At 45.1% G+C, this 23,240-nt stretch overlaps 1 protein-coding gene across 6 annotated transcripts in view; it reads right to left on the bottom strand.

Annotated features, from left to right (window-relative positions):
• The window catches only part of PLEKHA8 (pleckstrin homology domain containing A8), a 47,508-nt gene extending 26,098 nt beyond the window's left edge, over nucleotides 1-21,410 (bottom strand). For 2 of the 6 annotated variants that reach the window (XM_081147774.1, XM_081147777.1), the window contains exons 1-10: nucleotides 21,256-21,368; nucleotides 9,847-9,963; nucleotides 8,696-8,851; nucleotides 6,971-7,095; nucleotides 5,684-5,842; nucleotides 4,618-4,658; nucleotides 2,968-3,125; nucleotides 1,761-1,917; nucleotides 1,295-1,380; nucleotides 628-686 (exon numbers count right to left, since the gene is read on the bottom strand). In XM_081147774.1, coding sequence (XP_081003900.1) covers nucleotides 628-686; nucleotides 1,295-1,380; nucleotides 1,761-1,917; nucleotides 2,968-3,125; nucleotides 4,618-4,658; nucleotides 5,684-5,842; nucleotides 6,971-7,095; nucleotides 8,696-8,851; nucleotides 9,847-9,963; nucleotides 21,256-21,295 — 1,098 coding nt within the window. In that variant the 5' untranslated portion in view covers nucleotides 21,296-21,368. Of the gene's footprint in view, nucleotides 1-627; nucleotides 687-1,294; nucleotides 1,381-1,760; nucleotides 1,918-2,967; nucleotides 3,126-4,617; nucleotides 4,659-5,683; nucleotides 5,843-6,970; nucleotides 7,096-8,520; nucleotides 8,607-8,695; nucleotides 8,852-9,846; nucleotides 9,964-21,255 lie in introns of those variants that run through there. The other 4 variants (XM_081147778.1, XM_081147775.1, XM_081147779.1 and 1 more) reach the window with 3 other exon arrangements.
• Nucleotides 21,411-23,240: the final 1,830 nt, after the last annotated feature.

Below are 23,240 nucleotides of genomic sequence, written 5' to 3'. Positions count from 1 at the left end.
TGCAGGAAAAGCAGGGAAGTCATCTAAGTTCAAAATGCTAAAGCCACCAAGCAGATCAGTATAGTATTGAAACTTTTGAGTCTGTCAAGCAGGCCCCTAAGAAATCAAAATAAATGCAACTTCTGTTACTTTCTTCCCTATGTTTTCAGGGTAATGGTATCTTTAGTTTGAGAATTCTTATGAGGCTTAAACTAGAACTAAATAGTCTCAGGGTTTTAAAGAACCATTTTAAAAGTAATTTTTCCTACCCCAGAACCTTTCTCACAGCTGTCCTACACTTTTAAAAAAAACATATATTTTTATTGATTTTAGAGAGAAAGGAAGGGAGAGGGAGAGAGAGAAAAAAAAACATCGACATGAGAGAGAAACATTCATCTGCTGCTTCCAGTATGCACCCCAACTGGGGATTGAACTTGCAACCTGGGCTTGTGCCCTGACCAGGAATCAAACCTGCGACTTTTTGGTGCATGGGGCGATGGTCAACCAGCTGAGCCACACTGGCCAGGGAAGCTGTACTACACTTTTTATTCTGAGATCAAACTCAACAATCATTTGTGTCTGAATGAAATTTCCTGCAACTATTTCCTTGAAGTAAACAGTCTCCCAGAGACAAGCGAGTATATTCACCTTAATATTGCCAACCAGATCCATTTTAACAGGAGCAAACACCGTGGGGCCCAGTTTGTCTAAAAGAAAAAATTTAAAACATCTTTGAAAAAACAATATTTTCAAGTGGAAAATATTTTTTATAGCAACACTAAATCACTTTCCCCCCACAACTTTTAGTTTTTGCTTTTAAATCATTTTCTACACATAAGCTCCAACGGCTTCTAGGATACCGTCATCACCTTTTTCTATTACACACCCTGAGGTGAGTAACTATAACAAGGTCCTAAGTGGCAAGTGAGGATAATCTTATAAACTTTGAATACATATTGCAATCCTTAGGGCTGTACTATCCAACATGGTAGTCAATAGACTTGTGGCCACTTAGTGCTTGCAATTCGCTAGTCCAAACTAAAATATACTGACAGTGTAAAATACACACCAGATTTCAAAGATTTAGTACCAAAAAGGAATGCAAAAGATCTCATTAATGATTCTTTTATACTGATTACATTTGAGATAATATTTTGAATATACTAGGTTAGATAAAATAAATAATAAAAAAATTAACTTTGTTTTGTTTTACTATTTTAATGTACAGTACCACAGTTCAGATCTCTAATTCAACAGGATGGCAGTGGGACTGATTCTGGAGACTGACAAACTTAAGGCAATGCAGCAACCTTACCCAGCACTGGAACCACAGCATAACACGACTCCAAGAAAGCTTCTGTGGGAATGCCACTGTCTTCCAGAAGTTCAATGTCACTGAAGCTAAGCCATTGGGTGATAAAGAGAGGGAAGAATGCAATTGCATTGGTACTCTCTGCAGTTCAGAGGTAGTCATGAAAACAGCTGCCCCTCTACAGGGCAAATCATTGGGCCAGATTTCACGCATATGCCCCAGTGATTGTTTCTCTATATAATGCAGTCTAATAACATCATTTTCCAGAGAGAATCCATCAAAGCAATCTAAGATCTGCTCACAGAGTACACCCTCACATCCAATCCCTCTCATCCACTGCCTCGGACGAGGTGCATAGCAAAGCAGACCTATTCTCTATTCTGTTAGGACACACAGTCACCTGAAAGGAACGCCAGGATGATTTTCCAGAAGGTATGGAAAGTAGGAGAGGTTAGAGAGTACAGAATACCTGGTGTTCATGGTACTGAAGAAAGTTGGGATGACTTCTTGGCCCTCTTCCGGGTGGGATTCTGGAGAGCTGCCTGAGGGGCTTGACCCAGGCTGTGCCAAGTTGTCATGATTTGCCAAGCTTTCCGCTTCACCTTCCTTCATCATTTCACCTTGGACTGCAGAGTAGAAAATACTTATTACCAAACCACTATTTATTATAAAAATTAATATATATTCCTTGTTGAACATTTCTAAAACACACAAAAGTAAACAGAAATAAAAATGAGTGATATACATACACACATATATACATATACACATAAACAAAATTAGGTTTAAAGATATGTAGATTTGCGTCTTGCTTTTTTTCACCAATGTATCGAAAATATTCTCATTATCATTGAATACTCTTCAGAACATGATTCTAATGACCATGTAAAACTGCATCATGTGGAGGGCATTTAGGAGGTTTCTAAAATTTTAGTATTAGACATAAGCATTCCTCGTTATTAGTGCATTTTGGATTTGTGAGTTTGCCTACTTGCTAAAGTTCATTTGTAATCCTAAAATCAATGCTTACAGCACTTTCGCAGTCATTTGTGGACATGTGCGGTGGTGAAAACTGAGTCACCTGACATTATGTGTTCCCAGCTAAGGTTGAACAAGGTGAAGCTCTGCCTTCTTATTTCAACTCCCATACTATACACAAGTGTTTGTTCAGTGCCATGTTTTGTGCATTTTGTTATTGATTTCACTGTTTAAAAGGGCCCCCCAGGGTAGTGCTATTGGTGTTCCTAAGCAAAAGAAAGCTGTCATGTGCCTTATGGAGAAAATGCATGTGTTAGATGAGATTGATTCAGGCATGAGCTGCAGAGCTACTGACCATGGTATGATGTTACTATATCAACAAATATAGTAAATAAGGTGTCTTGAAATAGAAACACATAAAGCAAGGTTATATATTGATCAGTCAACAAAAATGTTGTCAATAGAGGCTCACAGGAACCTAATCCTGGATCTCCCCTAAGAGCAATGGCCCTGTGTTTGCTAATTCCATGCCTGCAATGACTTTATAGGACATAACTACCATGAATAATTGGAATCGACCCCAATGTCACAAAGAACAGCTCTGTCCAAAGATTTGTCCTTAAATCCGACTATTCCCTATGGACAAATGTCTAGAAGTAAATTACTGGGTTTGCTCCAGACTTTAATTTTGTTTTTACCTGTTATATTATCATCTGTATTTTCTTCACTTGATAGGCTGCAATCTCTCTCTGCAGATTTCAAATATAAGGAACTCTTGTTTTTCACTAGGATTTCTTCATCGTCATTTATTTCCATATTTAAAGATCCATTTTCACAACTGTTTAACTCCATTTGCCTGGAAAATTTTTTAAAGGAAAAAAGCCAGAAGGTCCAATTATTTGGTCATAAATAGATCTTATTCTGAAGGATGGGGAAGGGTTTACATAGATTAAAAAACAGAATTGTTAAATCAGCCAAATCTCTTACCCCTCTCCCCCTGCCTCAAAGGCAGGTATCTGACTGTGAGAGGTGCAGGCCTGTCTCTAGGCTGAAGCTGAGAAATCAAAGAGCCATTCATGGTTCGTCAAGTACCCTCCACTGATGCAAACTTCCTGCTCCCCACTAGCAACAGGAAATAGGCATTGACAGGTCTTTGGTTTCCAATCAGCTTTCTACAGGTACCCTGCTTAACACTTTTCTCATTTTTCTCAGTTTCTCCCAGGGAGGTTTTCTCTCTCCTCAGGTCTCAAACTCACTGGCCTGTGTTTGTCTAGTAGTTAACTGTCTGGAAGCCACACGCTGTGATAAGGGCAGAATATCCCCTGTAAAGTATGTGTGACAGATAAAACTTGGGAGGCCAGGCTATATCCTGAGGATCTGCTGCTCTTCAGGGTAACAGAAAAGGCAACTTAACATATGAGTGGGACACCTGATTCTGTTAAAGGGACAATCATAACATCCTATTGTAAGTGATTAGGACCAGCCAAATTAGAAGAAAAAAATTTCTCCTAATAAAAATAAAGGGAAAGGGTCCAAGCTACATGGTGACTTCAAGAAAAACATTTATTTTCTAAAAAAATACCATATTTCAACTTAGCAATGAAAAATGTAGATATTAAGGAAATACCTAAACAGGAAAAAAAAATCTATAAAGATGTTCTTAGTAGAAATATTTAGGACAGAAAAAAAATTTTAACAACCAAATTGGGAACAATCCTGTACAAAAGAAGCAAACAATAGCATATAAAGAGATAAAATATTAAATAATAATTTTAAAGGACAAATATATGGACTAAGTCAAAATATAGGAATGCTTGTTTCAAATAATAACTAAATAAAGACCCCAAATAAAAGGAACATAATTATGTAAATGTGTCGTTTTTTAAATCAAAGGAGCCTTCAGAGGAAAAAATTGTTTAGATTTTGATATTATGTTCTTGTTTCAACCTGTAAAGCCACTTAAATTTTTATTTTTATACAAAAAAAAGTAAGTGTCTTTCCCAGACAAAAGCACACTTAAATCCAAGCACAGCTCCTCCACAAGAGAGGCAGTGCCAGCCTCAGTTCACTAGAGATGAAAAGTTAAATTAGTGATGGGTGAGATCTGCAGCTGAGGCAAAGTGCAGACACCTTCCCTGGTAGTCACTGCGGAATGAATGGAAGGGCTGCCACGCTTCAGGACCACCCAAAAGAGGGAAATCAGACACTGCTTTCTTCTGGTGTCATCTCAAATCATGAGAAAAACCACCATACGATCAAAATATCCTTATTTTTGTAAAAACAGGGAATAACAATATCTTTAATTTTTTTATTTTTAGAAAGAAGAAAAAACGAAGAAGTTACGGTACCTTTCCAACGAATTATGAATCGGTACAACAGGATGTTTCACCTTTAAAAGAAACAAAGAGATGCACGTTTACATGTTGAACTTCCAACAGAGCATATTAGTTTTATCACACCTGAAAGTGGTGAATGTGGCCCTAACTCACACTTTCCCGGTTTCATGACAATTCTAGATCCTCCCCATGGAGGGGGTATTCCTCTCAACCAGCCCTTCACATTCATTCAAAGAGGGGTCCCCAAGTTTCCAAGGAAAAGGAAGATGGCCCTTTGAAGGACCTAATTACCAGAGCCGAACCCTTGGTGGGTGACCTCCTTATAATTTCAGTTACGCTCATTAAACATTAATAAATACCAGCTATGATGTGGCACTGTATTAAACCCTGGACGTGTAATGGTAAACAGTAGGGATCCCTGCCCCCACAGTAACTGCTCTGTAGAGTGAGGCTGAGATAAAGGTGTGCAGAGCAGAGGAGCTCTCAGCCCAACTTAGGGATTCAGGGAAGAAGAGATTAAATCTTGAGGGATGGATAAGAGCTGACCAGGGAAAGACAGGGGAGAGGGCAATCCTGGCACTGGGCAATGGCACTGAGATGTGGGGGAGCTACACGCAGTTAACACACCCAAGCCAGGTAATGACAGCAAGAAGCTGGGGATGTGGGAAGGGGCTAAGAAGTCCTGACTTTAACCTGTAGGCAACGAGGGAGCCCCTGAAAGGTTTGGTAGAGTGGTCTAATTGGCACTGCATGGATAAAAGACTGTCCAGCTGCCCGGGAGGGTCAGGCTGAAGGCGACCGGTCAGAAGGCTACCACAAATCCCAGGGAGACACTGGATAAAGAGGCTGGGAGAGGACGCCGGCTACAGACACATGTTTAGGTGGAGAAACTGCCAAAAATAAATGACTGTATATGGGAACTGGGGGTAGATATAAAAGTGGAAATAAAGGCAAGACCACTAAAAAAAGTCTTTATCAGTCACCAAAGGGTAATGGAGAACACAGCTCAGTATATCACTTTCTTAGCATTTCCACTTTTCACTAACCCTGAGGCAGCCGAGCTGAGCCGGGCTCTCACCTTGCTGGACTTGAGCATGGCCAGCTGTGGCGACCCCGGGGGAGTGCGATAGAGCAGGTCGGAGGTGAAGGCGGCATTCGCAATCTGCATGCATTCTTCCAAAGTCTTCAGGAAAGTATTGCACGTCGACTTCAGCAGTGTTCCCACGTCAATTCCCTCCTGCGAAACAACCAGAGTGGAAGACCCTTTACTTTGCCAAAAGAGAAACAGCCCCATGGTGGCATGTCTTTAGAGGTTTTTATCCACAGCATAATAATATAACATTCCCACCTATTTTGCAGGACAAACACGTACATCAGTTATATAAGAAAAAGACTGAGTGCAGTTTATCTATTAACTATACACGAGCCGAACCCTCAATCTGACCTTTCACACTCACCCACTGCTCCAGCTGAGGGAGCAACTTCATTCAACTCAACACTAAGTGCCAGCCCTGTGCCAGGTGCTGGGCACAGAGCCTCACTGCGTTTGCAGTCTACAGGGGTGGCAGACATGAAACAGGGAACCACAGAGACTGAAGACCAGTGGGGTCAATGGACAATGTTTCCCATTGCCTGAGTAAAATGAGGTTCATTAGAAACCACAAATCATGCATCGTTAGCTTTCAGAATGGGTTTTCTGGCTTTCCGTTCAGATGTCTAAGAGGTTTCAGCAACTGGAATTCTTTTGAGCATCTAATCACTTTTTTTCTCCAAGTTATTTTCCTTGTTCAGTGTGTTTTCCCTCTGGATATTGACATTAATGTGCTGTTCAGAAAATTGAGGTCATATCCCGACTGGAGAGTGTAGTAACCATATCGTAGTAGTGTTACAGCAACCAGATGTGGCCCAAGATGGAGTCACTCATGCTAAACCTCACGTCAGCAAACCAAAAACTGAACTAAGTCTCTATGCTGAGCTCTCCCAGAAAAACATCTCCAGACATTGCCAGATGCCTCCTGAGGAGCAAAATTGCGCGGCGTTGAGAATCACTGTTCTGGACTATGAACATCCCAAGAACAGAACCGAAATGATTTTTTTGGTGCCCCTCCCTTTCCCTTATCACAGTGTCTTGTGCACAACAGGCAGTTCCAAATATTACCAATTAATCCTGATACATTCTAGAAAGGAAAGCTCTATGCTTCCATAGGCTGAAATGCACACATCTGTTCTCTTTGTTAAATTTTATTCTTATTTTTCTCTGGAAAACAGTAAAATCCAAGATAGTCAGAGATGATGCGAGAGTAAGTATCACCTGTGAGCAACATCTGGCGCCACTTCCCATGCGGCTGAGAGAAATAGTATTTACCTCAGGACTGGAGGCACCAGCTGTGGTCACTTCTTTTGTTTTTTCCACTTGCTGAACAAGGAGGTCACAGTAGAGTCTGAGCTCTGACATTTTGGTTTTCAAGTTTTCAGTGTTTTCAGCAAACTCTACGTAGCAAAATGATGACAATGTAAATTATCAAAATGAACGCACAAGGTACTAGTTAGTATACTATCAGGTCATGGAGCATGTAACCTATTCCTGAAGTCAGATGCTTACAGTATGGCTTAGACAGGGCTGAGGTAAAGATCTGGAAGCAAGGAAAACAGAAGAGGAGGCGGCCAGTCTTTCAAAGTAATCCACATTTTTTCCTGAGCCAACACATTGCCGGAGCAGCAGTACAGGGAGAAGGAGACAGCATACTTCTGACCCACGCGTATCAGAACTGGGAGCAGAGCCCAGGTTCCGGGTTCTAGTCTCAGTTCTACCACAGTTTCCCTGTGTCTAAAATGGGGTCACGGCCATCTACCTGCCAACATAGGCCTTGGAACTGGGAAACTGTGTTCTGTAATGTGCAATTACCACTAATGAGGCAGCTCATTAATTCCGAGGACCAGTTCAGCGCGCTGCCTGTCAGGGCTAATAGCACCCTCTGAGCTCCTGCTACTCCCTTATTAGCTCGGCTCTCCAGCCACCCTGGTGCTGAGGGCTCAGCGACAATCATTATCAACTGTTTTCTTCTCCATAAAAATGCTGCACGTTACCACCAGATCCGAGTCAAAGCTGGCAATGTCTAGAATTCACTCCTGATTTAGAACGCAAAAACACCAACAAAGAGGCCGCTTTACTGTGTCTACCCGAAGAGTTAAGCACAATCGCCACACCTGTCATGAGAAAGGTTTCCTGAAACACTTTCCCAGAGGCCCTCCGCTCCCTGCAATCTCTTCAGGTGTGTGCATGGGCCAGGCGGCTGGCAAGGTAGCGATGAGGGCCCAGGCAATAAGCCCTGGCACTCATGGCCCAGTCCCGATAGAAGGTTGTGCCATGTTTCTCAGATCTAATGACGGTGAGTTAATGAGCATTAAGCAGCAGTGACCTGACAATTAAGCATCCATCCCACCCCAGGGACAGGTAGGGAAAGTGGGTGTTACTGCAAGAAGCACCCTGATTAAAGGCTTCTCTGCTCAGCCACTCTTTTTTTTTGGTATATGTTTTTATTGATTTCAGAGAGAGGAAGGGAGAGGGAGTGAGAAAGAAACATCAAAGAGAGAGAAACACTGATCGGCAGCCTCCCACACCCGCCCCTGGGGATGGAGCCCGAAACCTGGGCATGTGCCCTGACTAGGAATCGAACTGGCAACCTCCTGGTGTACAGAATGATCTCAACCAACTGAGCCACACTGGCTGGGCTGGCGCAGCCACTCTCTACCAAAGGTGAACTCTGTGCCAGAGGGGGTACTACAGGGCTTCAGAGTATCACTATCCTGTGGTAATCCTTCTAACATAGGTCATTCCTTCTTTTTAAAATATTAGGAAACTGAGATTCAGCTAGATTACGTGACCAAGGCCAAGGTCAAAAGCCAGGAACCTACCTGCAAAGCCATGATTTGCATCCAGTTGTATCTGGCTCCAAAGCCTGCACCCTTTCTGCTCTGACATGCTGAGCATTAGATGGAGACCAGGGTTTAGACTCCACCGCATAATACAAAAAGCTGGCTAGGTGATCAGTAGCAAGATGACCCAGACCAGAGGACAATCAATACTTGCCTTTTTCCTTCTGGGTCCTACTGTCTGTCAGGCAAGCTTTGGCTGACCCCAGAGCCACCAGCCACCGTTGCCTCTCAGCTACACTTCTGGCTTTCAGGTAGAAATACTGCTCCCCAGGGATGATCAGGTCCATGCGTGTGTTATCCACAGAATGAACTTGAAGCAAAGCAGAGGGAAGTCAGAAACCCACAACAGCCCTATCTGGGTAGCCTCCACCCCACCCAAATTCCTGAGCTCAACAGGTGCCAGGCGCTGCAGGCTCCTTCTGAGAGAGGATGCCAGCCCCTACCACCTCTCCTGGCTTGTTCATCTCATCGAGATGCCTCTGCTGCTGAAGACGGAAAACCGTGCAACAGACTCCAAGGTATCACACCAAGATTTTGGCCTAAAAAAGGATCATCTAATTCTCCTTAGATCTTTTATCAGAACAGAGGGAATTTCTGTCTTGGCTTGTGTGTGTAAAGTACGCTGCTCTGAGGTCCAAATGGCTTGCATGCCAACAGGTAAGAGGGTACTCTATCTCCTTGGGTTTACTGGAAAGTAACCAAGAACAAAATGTTTTTTCTTTTCTCCTTCCCTTCCCAAGTCAGATCAAAAGCATGAGAATGGCGTCAGAGCCCTCAGAAGACACAAGCAAACCGCACTCTCCTTTACCCACCACCCACCAGCCCCAACCCAAAATTCCCCTCTAGTCTGCTTCTGAACCACATCTCAGTACGTCTCACGATTCCTCAAACTAAGAAGTAAAGGCGATTTGTAGGTGTTAGGTGTTTGCTTGTTTTGAGTACGTGGTGGTGGTGAGGGGTATATGTGACTTGATTTAAACCTAGAAGTGTTAGATGCCGCAGGAAAAAGATTTAAACAAGTTTCGCAAACAGCCACTGGCCCCAGGTGGGCAGGTAACGAAGGAATGAGCACTAGATGTGTGGTTAGGCCCACTGCTCTCATTTATTTCGACCACCTCTGAACCAACAGCCTTGTAAAACTTGGCTGCAGTTTTAGGTCTTATTGCAGAGCTTTCTTTTGGGACATGACACTATGTATTTTTGTCTGTACTACAGAAGCAGAGAAAGGCACGAGGAGACCAGTACTTTTTTATTCTGGTGGGGACAGAAGGAAAAATAAAATGCACCAACGCCCTTGGTTCTCACCTTGAATTTCACAGACTGCCATTTGGATGCTCCCTTTGCAACCTTTCCAGGCATCTTCAGGAGAATCATAATAGGATAATATCCCCCCACAGAGAAGGAACCATCGTGGCTGCCAACCTGAAAGCAGAAGAGCATGGTCTCAGTTACTGCCCGTGTGAGAGGTGCCTCCGAGGACACAGGAACAGGACATGACCAAGGATGCTGGGTCCCAGCGCCAAGGAATTTACACTCCAGGGGAAACTAAGGGAAAGTGGTAGATTAAGAAAGACCTGTAAGTTTGATCCCATTTTGGTAAAATTAAAAAGACCCACAGAGGCATATAGTTTTAGTCACATAATGTAAAGAAAAAGTCTGGAAGGATCAGCAACAAATACTGTGATGATTCTCTAGGTTATGGGATTACTGATGATTTTTATTCCCTTTCCCCCTCCCCCAATGCAGTACTAATAATCTGTGGTTTTCAACTGTTTCCTGAACGTTACTGTTATCACACACCTGTTCTCCTCCCCTCTAGTTAAGAAAATTACCCCAAACTGAGAAACGGGGCAGAAGATTACACTGCCCTTTCGACATTGGACAGAGTGCTAATAAGCCTGCCAGGGTCATGTGACCACCAGGAAAAGATAACTTTGACTTACTATTTAGTGCTGATCCACTGACATGGAGTAATCTGAAAACATTCACGGGCTTACCTACTTTACTTTGGAGAATTTCAGGAGGCAAACCACAGTCAGTGGCAATATATAGCTTATCCCACTCTCTTACACAACCTGTATTCTAGTCAAAGCAAACTCATTTGCTCTCTTCCTGCTCCTGGGCTTCTGCTGGAGCTGGATCTTCAATGTCACCCAAGTATCTCTGCATCAGCCCTCTCAGCTGCCTAAGTTAGGTGTATTCTTTTCTTTCTCTGACATGCCATTGCCCTTTAGGGATACATTTCTCTCCTGGGACTCCTCTGTGGCAGGGGCTTTGAGCAAAGCCTCAGGGGCTGCTCAGGTAGGGATTAATTCACACAAACCAGGTGCCTAAGACACCAATCAACATGAGAATGGTGTCAATTTATTACATCCTAACAGATGAAGTGCCCGAGCCTAAGATCATGGTACTGAGCAACTACATAAGTGATCAGGAGCCTAAACGGTCAGCACCAAATCTAAGCTCAGCACAGGAGTTAGGTGGCAGGTGAGATGTTTCACTCACTGTTTACTTTGTCAGAGTCTGATTCTCTTTGTTTTGTTTTTTTAATTTATTTTTTTAATTAAATTTTTTGGGGTGACATTGGTTAACGAAACTAAATAGATTTCAAGTGTACAACTCTAAAATACATCATCTATATATTGAATTGTGTGTTCACACCTAAAGTCAGATCAACTACCTGCTTTGCCAGGAACCAGAGGACTCAGGCCTGCCAGGTTACCATGTCTCTCACTTCCCTAAACAAAACTGGATAAATACTAATTTTCAACATCCACCCTCTAGTAATTCATAGCAGTCACTGAAATATCCTGCCATACAAGCCTTGCTCACCAAAGATAAGTAATCTTTTCTAAAACTATAGCTTATGCTGGTCTTGTTGTTTTTATATTGAGGATGTCCCTCCCAGGAGACACCTACACCCTTTACTGAATATAAGGAGCCCCTTGGCCTTATCTCAACTCAAGTCAGTTATTGGCTGGCGAACCTCTTGGGATCAACTCGTTAATTTTTCTTTCAGAAGGTGATTCTTCCTGACCTTGGTTACAAATTCTATGGAAACTCAAACTTGACAGCCACTGTTTACACAAACATTATAACCCAGGAAACTACCCTGATCATCAGACTGTCTTGTTGAGCAGAGACTCAGTGCTCCTGGAACTAGATGTCATTGGTGCTATTCTAGCCCTGTGCAAGAGAGTGCAGTTATTTACATTGTAGGTCACCTCCCCTCACTGAAACAGAAGAATCAATTCCTGAGATTGGAAGAGAACTTTGAAATCACCTAGACCAGCCAGCTCATTTTATAGATAAGGAAACCAATCCCAGGTAGATTCAGTGACTACCTGAGAAATGGAAAAAGACTTTGAAATCACTGAGTCCAACCAGGTCATTTTACAGATAAGGAAACCAATCCCAGGTAGACTAAGTGACCTAACTAAGATCACACAGGAAGTACACAGAAGATTTGGAAGGAAAATTATGTCTTTCTACACTGCCCCTCCATGGCATAACAACTCCCAAGCCCCATTTCTAGAACGCTACCCTGGATAGAAGAGGAGCATCTTCTCTCTCACAGTTCAACTCCCATGACTCGATTAGGTGCGAATCCGTCCCAAAACCATCATGGCTTCTGAGTAGAAGGAACTGAGAACACCCTCAATTATTGCATTTTATCAAATTCAGAACCACATCTGTATTAGTCAGGGTTCTCCAGAGAAACAGAACCGATGGTGATGTACGTATCTCTGTCTCTATATATTTATTATAAGGAATTGGCTCATGTAATGACGGAGGCTGAGAAATTCCAAGATCTGCAGGCAGAAAGCTAGAGACTCAGGAGAGCCAATTTGTAATTCCATTCCGAAAGATAGCAGGCTTGAGACCCAGGAAGGACCAATGTTTCCAAGTCAGAAAGCAGGGAAAGATTAATGTCTCAGCTCCAGCACTCAGGCAGGCAGAGTCTCCCTCAGCCTTTTTCTTCTATTTAGGTCTTTGACTGGAAGAAACCCACTCACATCAGAGAAAGCAATCTACTTTACTGGGCCTACCAATTCAAATGTTAATCTCATCCAGAAACACACTCACAGAAAACACCCAGAATGACTGGCCAAATGTCTGGGCACCCACTGGCCCAGGTAAATTGACACATAAAATTAAGCATCACACGCCATTAATTTTAAGATAGACCATTATTTCACATGTCACAGGAAAGAAAAAAATAACCTGTTTATTAAGCCAAGATAAAGCACTGATGCTAAGATGCTTCCTGATTTCAGTTATTGAAATGTGAAGAAAAAAAAAAGTATAAAAATGTGGTACTAAACTAGGTTTATTTTATAGGGATCTGAAACATGCCCCTTCCCCCCACATATACACATAAAGCACAGCCGCAGTAAGTTCTGAAAGCAGCTGGTAAACAATTATAGTGACTGAAACAAAAACTTCCCTGTAACAGCTTCTGTATTTACCTAGAAGTTATAATTATGCCAAAGGAAGTTCAATATATCGTTACTGTTTTTGTAGATGTAACTACAAAAACAATGACCAAGAAAAGCTTTTCTTTAAAGCATAAAGTTCCTGGAATTTCAGAAGGCACATGACCAGACCACAGAGTCTCATTCTAGTTACATATATGAGTGCCATTTAAAGGCAGAGCAATGGAAAGTCCCGAGAAGTACTGGGACACACAGCTCTCTCGTGACGCCAGTCCTTGGAAGATCAGACACAGCTCAGGAAAGATGAACTGTATGAGAAAAGAGGCATATTGATGAAGAGGCCACTAATCCTTGTTTTGCTTTACATTAATCTACAATCACCTTGGTTGGCATGTGACAGTTCATTTTATGTATCTTCCTTCTGACTATAACATCTCTCTTAACAAATCCAGCATCTTCCTACCATCCTAGCTCCAAATCTGAAGGTCAGTTCTGCCCTCGCCTCCCAGGTCAATCACCGCCATTCCCAGCATTCCTCTGTGCCTACCCTGGGGCAAAGGGCGTGAAGTCATGGACAGGACACAAAGTCAGGCAGACCTGGCTCAGGATTTATTTGCTCTATGACTCTAAGTTAATTAGTTATCTGGTGAGCCTAAATTTATTCATCTGTGAAATGGGAGAGAATGCCTCCCTACTCCCTGCCCTTATCATCTCGCCCTGTAATTCAGCTTTGCCTCCTCCTTTATCAGGTTTCAGTGAGCTCAATCTTCCTTACATACTTTTTTTACATGCTCTTTCCTCCCAATTTAGAAACCCTGAGTGACTCCCTACCATACCACTTCTAAACTCTCAGGCCTGGTTTGGCGTGATAATCTAATTCCATCCCAACAACACTCCAGTAGTTCCTCCTGCTCCCAGCCAAGGTCTCTCCGTTTCAGTCCTGTTGGTTTCTTACTGAGGTCATTTCTGTTCCCTCACCTTCCCCCTTTTGTCCAGGCCAACCCCACCCACCCTTTGATCCCACATTTTCCGTGCGTGAAGTTTTCTGGGACTACTCCTGAAAAAGATTCTCTTCATTTTCCTTGACGAAGGCATGCCTGTGTCCTTTGACCAGTTTCACACCTTCCTCACATTCTTATTTTCTTCTCTCCTAATTTCTGGCAGTTTACACTGGCCTCAGAGGCTGAACGGCTGGTCTCCATCCAAACTGTACATTCTGGCCAGCAGGAGCTGAGAAACAACAGGATATCTATCTGTGAGGTCAACCTGCATGACCAAAGACTTCAGTAACATTCAGCCTGTCAGGCATGCCCCAAATTTGCCTTTTAATTCCAGTAAAGACACTAGAGAGTGACAGGTGACACCTACCTGCACCTAGAGACCAGTTATGTACAATGTGGTCCCTCTAAACCTTGGCAAGTCACAGCCTCGGCACAACCACATAAAAGCTTAAAGGTCGAAATCACAAATTTAGCTGGAAGAGCATTTTCACAGTTGAGTAAAATTTTCACTAGACTATGACCTATCTTGAGAACAAGGACCATGTCTTACTCAAGACAGTATCCCCAAACAACCACACACACAGGGTCTGGTAAGATGTTGATGATGCTCAGGGTTACTTGAATGAATGAATGAATGAATGAATAAATGGTTGAATGACTGACTGGAGACTATCAGATGACGTTAAAATAGATTGTCGAAACCATTCCTCTGGTATTTAAAAATCAAGGCAGAGCCATCCTTGTTTTGGGAAAATTCTGTCTGAAGTACATGGAGTAGATTGCCAAACAAATGATATTTTGCTTCCTTTGCTGTGACAGGAATACTGAGAAAGATCAGGCCTCTCTCTGGCTAACCCTACAGACATGATCCATTTCTCCATGTCTCCTGGTACCATCCCATCCTCCACAAGCCAACTTGAAATGGATCCAGAAAGAGAAATGCCCAAGTATCATGGTATTTTTTGGGCTTTCCCTCCCTGCTGCCTTACTCATCTGTCTTGTGCCCAATGATAGCTTCATTGCCTATTGCCTGTTTGTTTTTTGTCTGTCCCAAGTCTGTTACTAATAGAATTTAACTGGCTTTTGCTCAATTCTAAACAGGATGAAAGTAATGGTAACAGGAAGTAGTAAAGATTAAACACTGAGAGTACAGTTCAAGAACAATGGTTCCCAGGCTTCTTCAATCCACAGACCACTTCAATAACATAAGACTCTGTGGATGACTCCTAACGTCTCCAACCACATCTCACATCAAAATCAACGGGAAGACTGGTGCTGCTTTTGATGGAGTGCCAACATCCTTAACAAATATTAGTTTCTGCTGGAAATAAAAGTACAGACCAGTGCTGTTACACAGAATCACATGGTCTGCTATCATCATTCATCCAAAAAGATGACTGTCTTAGGAGTACAGAGTCAATTATGAAATTCTGAGGTTTATAAGCATCTTTTCCCTTATAATTTATATTCGCCCACTTCCAAAAGGAGGATTTAAGTAAATAAAAAACACATATACTCTCAGAAGTCACGAGGAGCCACAATTTGTACACAGACCATACATATAAACTGAATTTTTCTGGCATTATCATTCATCAAAACAACTATCCAATTAACCTACCCTTAAGTGAACTATGTACCAGGCAGGTTCATGTTTCCCATTTCATATTTATAACAAACCTAGTATGGCTATTATTCTTGCTGTCTCCTTAAAACTGAGGCTCAGGGAGATTAAGTACTTGCTCAGGGTGTCAGCACTAGTAAGGAGCAGAGCAGAGGTTCGAACTCAGGGCTTTCTGACTCCAGCCTCTTGCACTTAGGCCCATGGCCCTGTCACTGAAAGCATGAATAAGAGAGTTTACCACTGGATAGCTGTGTACAAAGAATGTACTCTTACATCATACACAAAAATTAATTCAAAATGGATCAGGCCTACTTGTAAGAGATGAAACTATAAAAACTTTTAGAAAAAAACATAGGAGTAAATCCTCATAACCTTGGGTTAGGCAATGGTTTCTTAAGACAGGGCATTAAAAGCACAAGAAATAAAAGAAAAAAACCATAAACTGGACATCAGAATTAAAAACTTTTGGGATGCAAGTGATACCATCAAGAAAGGGAAAGAATATACAGAATAAGGAAAACTGTTTGCAAATCATGTCTGATAAGGAACTTGTATCCAGAATAAAGAACTCTTACAGTTCCACAATGGAAACATGCGCTCAACTAACAAATGGGCAAGTGTAAACAGACATTCCCCTAAAGAAGACTCACAAATGGCTAATGAGCACATGAAAAGATGATCACTGTCATCAGTCTTTAGGGAAATATAAATTAAAACTGCTTCAGCTCACTCAGATGGATACAATAAAAAAGGCAGTACCAAGTCTTGGTGCAGATGTGGAAAATGGGAATCTTCTTTCATTACTGACAAGAATATAAAATGGCGCAGACACTTTGGAAAACAGTAAGTTCTCCAAAAACCATGGAGCATCTCAAATGTCCATCAATGGATAAATAAACAAAATAGGATATCTCCATACAACAGAATATTGTTTGTTAATAAAAAGGAATGAAGTACTGATACATGCTACAACAGTGATGAACCCAAAAAACATTACGCTAGGTAAAAGAAGCCAGTCACAAAAGACCATGTGATGTGTGAGTCCATTTATATGAAAAGTCTGGAATAAGTGAATTTTTACAGCCAGATTAGTGGTGGCCAAGGGCAAGATGGGCTGAGCTGGCAGAGATTGCTAATGGGTACTGAGTTCTTTTTGGGATAAAGCAAATGTTTTAAAGTTGATCATGGCAATGGACGCACTCTTTAAATACACTAAAAACCACTTACTAGCATACGTTAGATGGGTGAAATTTATGATGGGTGAATCATTATCTCAATAAAGATGTTTAAAAAAACAAACAGAAAAGGCTGACCAGTGGTGTGAGACCATGAGAATCTTGCTCCGGATCACTCACATTCCAGATACCCTCTGGGCATTGTTTCCACAGCACACACAGGCAAGTCACCTTCCTCCACCTGGGGTAGGGGGTGAGCAAAATGAGAACACCTCCTCAGCCACCATCTGGTCAGCGTGAGGCAAGCTTCTGTTATTTTTGGAATGCAGTGCTGCAATGTGCTTATGCCCTAACCTGCTCGAGGGGCCCGCGGAGCCTGCAGCTGGCTGGAGCTCATGGCAGCAGCCCTTGCATCTGCTGAGTGGGCAGGAAAGGGGCTAAAACTGTAAGGCAGAATGCTTACAGCCGGCTCAGAATTTCTCCTTGTGACAAAACCTATGCACAACACTGGGCTGTCTTCCTCACTCTGCTCCTCCCCACCTCCCACCCCCAATTAGTCTGCGATTCTAGGTCAACATCCTTTCAATACAGGCACATTATGAATCAGCTAGAATTACATAATGATCAAGCAGGAAGGACCTTTAAAAGTATTATGCAATGGAGCCTTGACTCTGGAGTCACTTACTGACGGGGAGAGCTCGGGCCAGTACCTCTATCTTTCCGCGTCTCAATGTCTTCATCTGGAAAATGGGAACAATAAAGGCAACTGCTTCCTAAAATTGCTGTGAAGGCTAAATGAGTCCGTCCAAGTGAAATGTTTAGAATAGTGCATGCAATATTAGCTGTTACGTTTTTTACTATTCTTGTACATATTAACTGGTAAATCCCATCTTTTTATGGAGGAAGACACTAAAGCTCAGGAACAGTACAGTGACTGCAGCAGGCAGAGATGGAGCTGGGATCAGACTTTAGGTCCCTGACTCCTCAGCTAGTGTTCTGCTGTAGAGCCCAGCCCCTGTGTGCACCATGCACACGCAAAATCCCCTGGCTAATGTTTAGGGCTTGAAAGATACACGTTACAAACACACAGTGCCCAGCCACTACGACTCCCACGGTGGAGGAGTTGTGAAACGTTTGCTCAACTCCCTCTCATTGCAGGGTTAATCCCCTAAAGAGAGGATTTGACACTAAATCCCAGAATGCCCAATGTTTGGCTGCTCAAAAGGCAGATGGCTCAAGGTAGCTGAAGAAAATACCATAAGCAGTTTTCCCCCCCATTTTCCTCTGAAAGAGCACAGGGTACCCGAATATGTGTAGCATATCAGGGAAAAGAGACTTTTCTTCCTTTCTTTCTATATTTTAGGGGTACACTCGTGCAAGCAATTTAGATGTTATTCTCAAGGCTTGATGTTTTCAGCTTTTAATAATAACTGATAACTATTAGTTTAATTTAAGAGGCAAACGAAGCTCACAAAATAACTACATTATTTGGCAAAATACAAAAAATACAGCCAAGCCCTGCCAGGCGTGGCTCAGCGGTTGAGCATTGCCTGACCTAGGATCCAGGAGGTCACGGGTTCGATTCCTGATCAGGGCACAAGCCCCGGTTTCGGGCTAGATCCCCAGCAGGGGGCGTGCAGGAGGCAGCAGATCAATGACTCTCCCATCATTGATGTTTCTATCTCTCTGTGTGAAATCAATAAAGATATATTTAAAAAGAAAAACAGCCAAGGTAAGCTTTAAGCTTTTAAACAATGCCCTCCTTCCCCCCCCACACACTCACTCACTCACTCCATAGTGTCTAAACCAGCCTATGAGGCCCTGCAATATCAGGCTCCCACCACCCCTTGTTGGAGTCTCACTCTTCTCAGCTCTGTATCCATGAGGGTCTTCTTTCATTTCCTCAAACTTACTGGTCTCTATCCTGCTTTCCAGCCTTCACACCGACATTCCTGGGACCTAGAAAGTTCTTCCTTCCGGCCTCCAACTGCACCTCTGCCTTGGCCTTGCCACCTAGCTGGCTTCAATTTATTATCCAGGCTCTCTTAAGTCTTTTCTTCAAAGAAGCCTCCCCCAATGACCCAGACGAGCCTCTCCTCTTCCCCACTCCCCAGATCACACACACTTGGAACATGCTTCTAACCACAACCCCCTGACTGCAAGCTCAAGGAAGACAGGGGGTGTCCCTCTTGTTCAATGTTGCTTACCCTGTGCCCATCTCACAGCAGGTGGTGAAGGGAAGTAACACCACTCTCCAAGGATTCCAAGGGTTAGCTGCTAGACTGATTTCCTCACTTCTCCACTCAAATCTGACACAAGGCATCCCACATCAGGCTGTGTGCATGACAGAAATACACAGCCACACAAACGGTTATGTACTCTCTTTGGAGAAAAACTCAGAATGAACAAAAACTCGGACTTGGGATTACATGTATTTTAAAGTCACTATGTGCAAAACCATAAGAAAAAATGTTCCTTTTACAAACAAGCTTCAGAAGAAGAAGAAGCCACGATGTCTTCAACAGAGCTCGTCATTCCACTCGCACTACCTTCTTCTGCAGAGGCTAACTCACGTGGGAGGGTGGAAGAAACAAGGACACACCTGCTCTTCCTAGGATAGCACCCTCGCTTTCAAAGTAAATGTATCTCCTAATGTAACAGAATGTGTTGAACCAGAACTCCAACATATCCAGGAAAAGTACCCAGGGGTGGGATGGGCTTCTGTGAGCACTGTGCCCACAGTGAGGCAGCCCGAGGACCACGGGAACAACCGCATGGGGTGAGGACAATGGCTCCGGGGCCCTCCTCCTTAGGGCTTCCACCCTGGCATCACTCACAGAATCGACTTCTCCTACTTGGGGAAGAAAAGAGCAGACTCGGAACAGATGGTACAGGCATCACATGAGCAAGATTCCAAAAGATCCTTCTAGAGGAATTCTGCTCCATTGAAGGATAAGACCAAAACGGGGGGGGGAGAGGCATTCCATGACCAAAAAGTAGGCGCTGTACCAAGAGACTAAACTTTCTATACAGAGGGAAGAGCCAGAAAGGAGACAAAAACAAAAACTGAGGGGACAGGGGTGGAGAAAAAGAATGTTGAGGGTCAAAGAAAAAATGCTAAAAAGCACGTGTGACGGAAAGGGGTGAAAGACCAGCTACTCAATCTTACTCAAAGGCCTAAATAAGATCCATACGTCTTGGAGCCTGACGATACTTCCAACGGAAAATTACCCGATGGAGCAGCCTCACTGGACGGTCACAGGGTGTTAATCAGCCTCTGACTTTCACCCAAGCCCAGCCAGGAGTCAGCCGCGTCTAATGTCATCGCCCTGACATCGATGAAGGTCCCTGAAGAGAAGGCCGGGTCTGCTAAAGCACCGCTGGCTCCTCACTCGGTCTGCACTAATGATCACGGGAAAAACAAACAGAGCTCACTTCTAACCACACCGCACAGGAAAGAGTCTGGATACACCCAACAGGTGCCCGCGCTCAGCCCTGCACCCTCCTCAGGGCCACTGCCGATAATCCTCCCAGACACCACCGTCCCCAAAGCACCCCGGAGCGTCACCACGCTAAAAAGCCTTTAAAAAGCTGGCCTATCAGGAAGGATGGGAAAATGTATCCCCCCGACTCCGAGACACCGGCAGTAGGTCTGGTCTCCCACACACCGCTGTCAGGATTCAAAGTGCCTCGCTCGTTCCCCACAAGAAAGAGCGTCATCTCCAAAAGGGCCCAGCGCCGTTTCCAGCACGCAGCAGCTTTTATTCAGTACTGGTGGCGCAAATTTAAAAAAAAAAAGCAGCAGCAGCAGCTTGCTGTGAATCACAGTCACAGCGGCAGGACAGCCGTGACCTTCTCAAGACGCGAAGGAAGCACTTCCACGGGCTGCAAAGGGTGGGCCGCTATTTCCAAGAGTTGCTAATAATTTGCATTGATGTTACGGTCATTTCTGAGTCTGTGAAACAAAAAAGCAGCAACGAGAAAGCCAAAAAAAAAAAACCAAAACAACCCCTTGTGCCACCCTCGGGGCCCGAGCCCTGCTGAGATGGGACGGACACCCAGCTCCGCGCGCAGGGGGCTCGGAAAGGTGACAAAGGGGGAGCGCTCGCCCTGGGGATTTTTTTTTTTTTTTAAGGGCCTCTCCCCGGTGTAATTCCCGGTTACTTCGGGCGCTGACCTGACACCTTCCAAACCCTCCGCGGGCCGGGCAAGATCGGCGCCTCCGCCGGCACTCAGCGCCTCGCTCCCGGCGCCGCCCGGGCAGCAGCCCCTCGAGTCGCCCCAAGTCTCGGGGTCCCGCAGGTTTCTTGGAGCGAAAGGGCGGCTGCCGCCCTCACCCCGCCTCCTCGGGGGAACGTGTCGCTGCCGCGGGGGGAGGTGTGGGGCGAGTGGGGTCCGCGCGGGTCTCCGCGCCCGGAGGCGCGTCCCGGCGTCGCCCTCCGGCCGCTCAGACAAAGGAGCGGCCCCGCGCCGCCACTCACCGCTCAGGTAGTTGGTCCACTTGTACAGCACCCCCTCCATGGCGCCCGCCGCGCCGCCCGCGCCCCTCACTGCGCCAGGCCCCAGGCGCCCAGCCGCGCCCGCAGCGGGGCCATCGCCCGGCGCCGCCGAGCCGCCCGCTCCCTGCGCCCGGGCCGGCTGCGGGGCCGCCGGCCGGTCTCACATCGCCGCCCGGGGGCGGGGTCACTGCGGCGGCCTCGGCACGGGAGGACACGACGGGGGCCGGCGCGCCGCCGGCGTGGGCTCAGCCCCGGGTGGGCCGGAGCCTTCAGAGCGCCGCAGGTGAGGCGGCGGGTCGCTGGCGGCGCCCCCGCGCGCGCCCCCGGAGTCCCCGACCAGCCCGCCCCCGGCCCACCTGCGCATGCCCAGTGCGCCGCTTGCGTGCACGTTCCCAAAATCCGCTCCGGGGTTTGGCGGCGACAGAGGGGGCGGGGCCGGAGGGGCCCGTAGGCCGGCGGGGAAATTGAGTCCTGGGAGGCGGGCTCGGGAGAAAGCGCGGGGTGGAACCCGGCGAGGGGAGCCGCTGGGACCCGGGCGGGACGTGCTCCTGGTAATGGTCCGGGCCCACCTCCCAGGGCTTGGGGGGTTCACGTAGCCCCTTAGGGTGGCCCCTGGATTCTAGTCCCCAGTCGATCCCACGCACTCGAGGGACCCCAACAATAGGGCTTATGGAGATGAAGGGAATTTCGCGACAGAATGCTGCGTGGCGGGTGTAAATAAAATGTCCAAATTCTAAGGCCCGGCTACTAGAAATGGGTCTATGGACAGCAGCGTTGGCGTCTCCTAGGAGCTTGTCAGCACTGCAGCATTTCGCCTCTAGCCCAGACCTCCCAGGTCGAAAACTGCATTTTTAACAAGATCCCCAGGGGATCCCGTTGCATATGAAAGTGTGAGAAAGTTCTGTGCTGAAGGATATTTGAGCAGGGAAACGTTGGTGAAGAAACAAAGCGTACAACGTGACACAAATTATTTTAGGCATAGGTCACAGGAGCGTGCACCAAAGTGCTAAGATTATTCGCAGACGGTGCGCTAGAGGCGATCTTTATTATTTTATTTTATTATTTTTCTTTAGTGTAAACTTGCCGTATTTGGCAAATAAAAAATACAGAACAATGCATCGTTTATCTGAAATTCAAATTTAATTCAGCTCCTGTCTCCTACCTGGAAACCCTACTTGAGTGCTTTCCAATTTCCTGCAAATCTGGTATAAGGAACGTGTACTGCTTTTGAAATGAGACGGAAAATGTAAAACTAAAAAAAATAAAAATGTAAACTAAGATGAACCATTTCTCCCCTAAGCAGGGGCTTGTCCTGCAGAGAAGCTGTTATGGGCCCTCTGGCCCAGACCTCCCAGAGAGTGAACGGCTCAGAGATACATCATCCGTAGCCACAGCCTGATGCGCTGTTGCAGACGCCTCCGAAGGCGCGGTTCGAAGGCGGAGCGCAACCGCTCTGGGGCTGGGCTACCTTAGGACACTTTTAATCTCTCCTGGCTTAAATTCGCTTATTTTTTTAATATCGGATAATAGAACCTGCCTTACTGGCAGCGTAGGAAAGATCACGCACGGGATCGCGTGTTGAAAACCCTACAGCACTGTGTAAATCTTTATGGTTCACACCGTAAATTTAAAAATAAGCAATAGCAGGAGTCTCAAACTGTGAAATCCTGGCGGCTTCTCACCTGCGGCGAGAATAAATATTTCCGGAAACCTCTACCATTCTCACAAGGCGGCAGGACTCTTCCCCCACCACGCTCAGCTGGGGCACTTGACACGTGTCAATCTGTCGGGGGCGTTTCCGGATTAGTCCCGCACCCCAGCTTCTCTCTCTTCCGAAATTCCAAGTTGGGAAATTCTTGAATCCGCCGGGCTCTAGGACCGCTCGCGGTGGTCAGCCGCCGGGAGACTCCGCCTCCAGAGGGCTGTACGGGACATTCTTGCAGCGTCGTTGGCTGAGAAGCGCCTGA

Source organism: Miniopterus schreibersii, assembly GCF_964146895.1.
Source record: "Miniopterus schreibersii genome assembly, chromosome: 9".
In the NCBI taxonomy this organism is placed as follows: domain Eukaryota; kingdom Metazoa; phylum Chordata; class Mammalia; order Chiroptera; family Miniopteridae; genus Miniopterus; species Miniopterus schreibersii.
Note: the sequence above shows the minus strand (reverse complement) of the source record. Positions and strands in the feature narration are given on the sequence as shown.